Consider the following 6734-nt stretch of genomic DNA (forward strand, 5'->3'; position numbering starts at 1 on the left):
TGTAACGCTGGGGAGGGGACAGCCTAGGGGGCAACACAGACCCCCAAAAGTCCCGGGTAGCCCTTTCCGCCTCCCCGGCAGCACTGGCCGGCCTCAGGCTGTGCAGGAGGGAGTCGATGGCGAAGGACGAGTCCAGCTTGGGTCGGAACAGGTCGTCCTGCGGTGGGGAGGAGTCTCTGGGTGTCAGTGGAGGCAAAGCGGTAGCGGTGACAGGAAGGGCCTCCGCTTCCGGCTTGAGGGTCTGTCCGTGTAGGATGTAGGGGGCTAGGTCCTGAGCGAAGACCGTCTCCTCCTGGCGAGCCACGGCAGTGTTTTGTCTCTTCAGGAGCTCCAGAGGCACACGGCTCAACTCCACTGACCAGAAGTTGCCCTTGCCCTGCGGTTTCCCTGGGTCCTTTAACACCTAGAGGAGAGTGGAGAATGGTCGAATGAGATGAGACACAGGCCTTGCCCTGCAGTGACCTAATTTCATACCCCCTGCCTCCAAAACTATCTCCCTCTCTCTCACTCACATACACACTCCCTTTGAAAGACGCGTTATCAAAACAACAAGTGCATGCATTTTTGATGAGTTATGGGGACGGGAACCCCCAGGGTTCGGTACCATGCGGTGTAAATGTGAAATTCCTACTAATGATGACACAGGACTGAAGAGGATTTTAACACACACATACCTTGACAAAGCAGTCATATGACGAGAGGTTGTGCCTCACAGAATCCCGCCAGCCCTTGTAGTTTCCTTTGAAGAAAGGGAAGAGAGTGCTGATCTCCTTCAGGATCTGAAAACAAACCAGTGTGGTGTCAGTATCACTTTATCTTCCAAAGTGTGCACGTTGTAGGGAATTTGTCTTGGAGTCTGCTTACAATCACATACTGTAGCAGCACAGCAGACAGCACTAGACAGTTCTCTTAATTTGTCACCCAAGAAATGCAAATGTGGCCATGTTTTATCATTTAAAAAACATATGTATAATGTGCTGAACAACCTCACAGAATTTTAACAGACCTTTGTGTTTATAAAAATTACTCAACACTACAATATCAACACTTGTCATTGAAGATATAGTCCTACATGTCAACTATACATGTATGATGACCATATTGCCCAAATCATATGAATTAATACCCCATAACATATGTTGGAAACAACATTCTAAAATAAAACAATGCTATAGTTAATTTGTACAATTCTGCCTTGTGCAAGAGAGGTAACCAAATGCCTAATGAAATGGTGAATCTAGACCACCTGGAGTTAGCCTATCTTATCAAGCCACTGACTCTGGCCGATAAGGATCAGTGTCTGGTTTCACCACAGTCCAACCTTATCAGAACAACCCCAGAATGGCATGGTCCCTGAAAGTGTCACCTAGAGATTTCTGTTTAGTGTCACTTTATCAACAGTAAACCAATCTGGCATTAGAACATTATCCTATACTGAAAGGAAAACTCCAAATAAACTTGCCCTCGCTACAATATTATAAGACTTTATATTTTAAAATATTTGTTTAAAAATCAAAACAAATACTGAGGACACATTTTTTTTTAAATGTGTGTTTAAAAATCTAAACAAATACAGAGGACATTTGTATGATGTTATGTTGAATAGCCTACACAGGACCCCAATGGAAACAACTGTTTTGGTGTTATCCTTTTAGACCCAGTGTTTGACTGTACTCGTACGCTACCGTTTTGCATTTCTGTCTAATAAAATATTCAATAAATCAATCAATATCACTCATGGACGCGTCAACGTTGCCGTGCGTAAAACACATGCGCGCTCTGACCATAGTCTCCATTAAACACACTCATGTAAATTCCCACCGGTCAGCAATGATTTGGGGTTTTACCTCTGATAAAGTAAGCTTCTTCTCCGGTGAATTCTGAATCACCATGGCGATCATGGCGAGGTACGAGTACGGTGGCTTAGGATATCGCTGGTAATTCTTTTTCCTCCCGGCGGAGCTGCTGTTCTTCTTATTATCCCGCTGATCACTGTCCCATGAGTCCCGATCGTTATTACACTCAACTTCTTGGCTTGAGGCGAGTTGAGGCGCCTGGTAGGATGAAGATGACCCCTGTGGTCTGCGGTCGCCAGCAGGTCCAGGTGCTATTAATTTATCCATGTGCACCGAGGGTCTGCCGCTGATCAAGTGGTCGCGGGCTGCAGGCGTATCCAGTCGGGGTGGCTGCTGTGCAAACAGCTGTGTTGGGTGGTGGTGGTTGCTGGGGTGGTGGTGAGGCCAGTAGTACGGTGTTCCACTATTCGGTAGATGGCTCTTACTGCCGGAGTCAAGTTGAGGATCGTAGTGGGCTCCCAGGTAGGACCCCAGGGCGGGCGGTGCCAAGTGACTCTGTCCCCCCTGGTGCTTTGTCATGTTGATCAGTGTCAGTGGGAAGACTGGAGGAGTGGAGGATGAAGAAGAGAGGGGGGAGGAAGATACGAGGTCGTCCTTAACTTGTGTCAGACAGACTGCTGGGCTGGCTCCAGGCTGACTCTATTTGAAGAGCAAACAATTAACAGTTTCATGTAAATCCCCGCTGCGTAATCGACGACAGAATGGGGGGGGGCGTTATCCGACTTGATCGCCCTGCTGGGGGAGGGGGTGGGTGGGTTTGTGTGTGTGAGAGAGAGAGAGAAATACAGTAAACGTGTAAATAAGCCATGATAATATCAACATACCACTTGTAACAGAAACTCTGAGCTGGACTGTGGAAACAGCATTCCAGTGAGTTTACACATACAGTGGACAGGGCTCAAAACGTGCCTTGCATGGGCAGTGAGGTTAATTTACTTGCAATGTATTATATAGATATATTAATTTATTATATACACAGTACATTCATGTCACTGTCTGGAAGAAGATTGAGGGTCTAAATCAATCATAATTTTCTGCATTGTTGCAGCCTACTGCACACAAACTGGTGTGTCACTCACATCAAAGTGACAGGATTCCAAAGCTACAGAGAAAGTAAATTACAGTAGGCTGTGCTGTGTGGGGGATGGGACCCAGTGGAAGGGAGGGATACACAGGAATTTGGGATGAGGCTTTCGGTCAATCAACAATTGATATCTATCAATATACATAAGAGGACAGTGAATATACAAGGAATATACAAACACCCAATAACCCACTTTGGCAATTGGAAGATCATTAAGAATGGCCCTATAGCCATATTCTAGATTATTATTATATTATTATCCTATTCATAATAATTACAATTCCATTATTCTAATCAGTACAATTGCAACCATGGAGATATGGAACCATAGTTTAACCTAATCTCATTATCTTATAGTGTGGCGAACCTATAAAAGTATCAAAGTATTTATCACTCCAGGCCGAAAAAAAATTAAAAAATATATAGGCTAACCTACTCCCAAATTAATAAGCAGGTTACTTTCAAGGCAAGCAGAGGGAGAAACCCTGTTTCTGTAAGTAACCCACATCAGCCTGTGTGGAGCCTGTATAATGAGTCAACAGATTCTTATTCTAAATAAATGAATAGGGGGCCAGATTTGAGCTCTCCTGGCAGTGGGGGGTGTATTACGCCCAGCTGGGCCTCCATTCATATAAAATGCAGATGCCTTCAGGGTGAGAGAGAATAAGTTTCGAGAATTGCATGTCGTCTATTGTTCAAGTTAATGTAGTGCTAATGTCCAAACTCTTGCTTCCCAGCAAGACAGTGAAAACAAGTTGGATTGGAGTCAGGCCTGTTCCCATTGACACACTGGAGGACGTTCCCTCACAGCTGATTTGCATGTGACGAAATACGGAGGCTATTATTCACCACCACCATTTGTGGGCTTTGTGGAGTTTACAAGCTGTTAAGTGTCGTGCTTGGGATGTTCACACCTTTAAACGGGGGCATTTCTCTACAGTATCATGATAGCCTATGCATAACCCAAAACTCAACTGATTCAGTAGCCGCAAGCAACTCTTATAGATCCTCTTTAATATCTGGAGTTGCAATACCAACCAACCCTTGATATCCCTATACATCCAAACAGAACGGTCCCATCAGATTGCATTAAACTCACCAACATTGCAGCTGTAAGGAAAGCTTGAACTATCCTCCTCTATCTGCAAAGTTTTTGTTTCATAACAATCCACATGTTATGCGCTACTTTATGTCAATACATTCCGTGCAGGTGATTATTTTTATAAGTGTCAGAGTTTGGCAGCGCTCGTTTTCATTAACGCAACGACCTGCTGCCTCCTGCATTATGTGCAATTTAGAAACAGGTGGTAGCCTACTCGTTGTGTGATTTCCAACGAGCGCTTACAAACTCTAAAACTTTGAAAAATGATCACCTGCACGGATTTTATTGACAGAAAGTAGCCTAGCTCATAACATGTCTACAGTGGATTGTTATGAAACAACCAGATCAGTCTTTTCTGTTTGGATGTATGGGCTGTCAAGGGTTGGTTTGATTTCAGATATTAAAAATAGAAGTTGCTTGGAGCTACTGATTCAGTAAGTTTAAGTTAACATAAAAATCAACAGTTTTTGTTCCAGAATCCAGGTGCGATTCATAGGCCTATTGCTTTTTAATCGACTGCACTAGTATTATATGATCACCTGGGAGGTTGTAAAATGGTAGTCTATGAGTAAACCGATTAGTAATCAATTTTACGGTTGCATTGAGCCCAATTTGTTCAAGCAGTGGTTCTCAAAGAGGGGTCCTTGGAGGGGGGGGGTCCCCAGCAAAAATAGTAAGCATCACAATAATGTACCACTTTCACCTTTTATACTTTGACTTTTCAAAAATAGCAAATATACAGGATCATAGCATGTCACTTTGTGCTGCCTGCACTTGTACATATGCTATTTTTCAAAAAAGAAAGAAAAAAAACATTTTTAACACAAATCTTTGTTTCTGGGAGTCCCTGGCACAACATATTTCCAGATGGGGGTCAGTGGCCTTATCTTGACATGAACAATTTTCTGATCCAAATGCCCCATCAAAGACCACAACCCAAGTTGCTTAATTAACTTTTATCCAATTCCGGTTGTAGGCCTACATCGTTCTGAAATCTGTTCTCTTACCACTTCACTTGCTGTAGGGTTGAAAAGTTTAAAGTGTTTAAACCAACTCTATGGCTTAAACTAACTTGATCTAACATGGCTAAGTGCTCATCTCCATCACCTGTCATGATTGCAAAGGTGGTGGTTTTGAATTTGTCACATGCAACACATTCAATGCCACCCTGTCGCCCTCTTATGGTTGCATTTATATTTGTGCGAGTAAACTTCAACTCAGAGAGGTATTGTGCGCACTAAATTGAAATTCTCCATTGGTGGAAAAAGTATGCACATTTCTTTAAGTAAAAGTATCGATACAAAATGTAGCCAACTTAAAGTACCAAAAGTAGAAAGTACTCATTATGCAGAATGTCCCATTTCACAAGTTTTCAAATGTATTAATATCTTTTGAAAATAGTAGGGCTGAAGTTTTTGTAATACTAATCAAAATCTACAAAGTAACTAGTAACTAAACCTTTCAAATAATTATCGTGGAGTAAAAGTACAATATATATTTTTTAACAGAACTATTTTAATAATAGTCAACCTTTATCAAACACTTTTCCCCCACAGACAGATAATTGACAATCACAATTGAACACAACAAAACCACATCAAAACAAAATTACTAAAGACAACAAAGCAACAACATTGACTCTCTGTCAGCAACGTCAATTTAGACCCCTCCAAACAGTGCACATAATCACAATGCATCTGTGTACATAGTAGACAGGCTTGTCAATCCTCTTCAAAGTTGTTCCACTGACTGACACAGTGTTTAAATATGGTCTCTAATTTTCAACATATAAAGACAATAAACCTTTAAAAAAAAATCGGTAGGCCAGTAGTAATTAAATACATTAACTTGAATATTGTTCTTATAAGCCTTGTTTAAAAAATGGTGAAATTGGCCGACCTCCAAACTCACAGCTTGTAGATCTGCTGTACATACACTATAGATTTGTTACTCTCTCCTAAATGTCAATACAAGTTGCATTGATTTTAAAAAGAAAATGTACTTTGTAATCTGCTTCTTTTTTTTTAAGCCCATACTTTTGAATACAAGGAAACATACTCCAGCACTTTAACTCAAGTACACATTTGACAGAGAAATCAAATTTGTACGATTTTTACACTCTCAGAGTTATAGGTGGTCCATGGCTTAATGCATATGAAACTAGGGGTCCTTGAAGTGTCCCTACTAGACACATCAAATCACGTTTGCCCCAGAGTGGACAACAAAAGGACATGTTTTTGAATGGCTCACCTTTCCTTAGTATGTACAATGTATAGGTCCTATTAACATACACATCTATTGCCAGATTGGTTTGTACAAAACAAACCGATTTGAATACAAACAGTCCTGACTGCTGGAATGAGTTTTGGTTGGATTGGAGAGCCATACATGAACGAGAAGAATAGCATGAGGCTGTTTGCACATAGACTGTGTCTGGACAAATCCCAGCAGTTCTGATATGCTCCCCGATACTGAGTTGAGCTGAAGAAACTGAGTTTTGTCCAGCTGAGAGGAAGAGAGAGAGAGAGATAGAGAATTGTATGTCTATTGTATGGACTCAAATATGTTCAAATCATTGTGACTATTTTCTTTGTTATTTTATTTGCTGACATTGCTGAGGGACTGTTAATTTGGCGCATGTAAAAAAATATAAACATATCTTATCTCAAATTAGCGCGCATTTTCAGGGGGG

General features: G+C 41.6%; 1 protein-coding gene across 1 annotated transcript in view; it reads right to left on the reverse strand.

The window, feature by feature from the left end:
- foxh1 (forkhead box H1) overlaps window positions 1-2375 on the reverse strand; it is a gene marked incomplete at both ends in the record, with an annotated part of 2938 nt that extends 563 nt beyond the window's left edge. Inside the window, 3 exons of the mRNA XM_084048109.1 lie at window positions 1-403; window positions 675-779; window positions 1848-2375. The exon at window positions 1-403 is cut by the window's left edge and continues 563 nt beyond it. Of these exons, the coding sequence (XP_083904235.1) occupies window positions 1-403; window positions 675-779; window positions 1848-2375 (1036 nt within the window). The remainder of the gene's footprint in view (window positions 404-674; window positions 780-1847) is intronic.
- Between the last annotated feature and the right edge of the window lie 4359 nt (window positions 2376-6734).

Source organism: Gymnoscopelus microlampas (genome assembly GCF_963454915.1).
Source record: "Gymnoscopelus microlampas genome assembly, chromosome: 22".
NCBI classification, from domain to species: domain Eukaryota; kingdom Metazoa; phylum Chordata; class Actinopteri; order Myctophiformes; family Myctophidae; genus Gymnoscopelus; species Gymnoscopelus microlampas.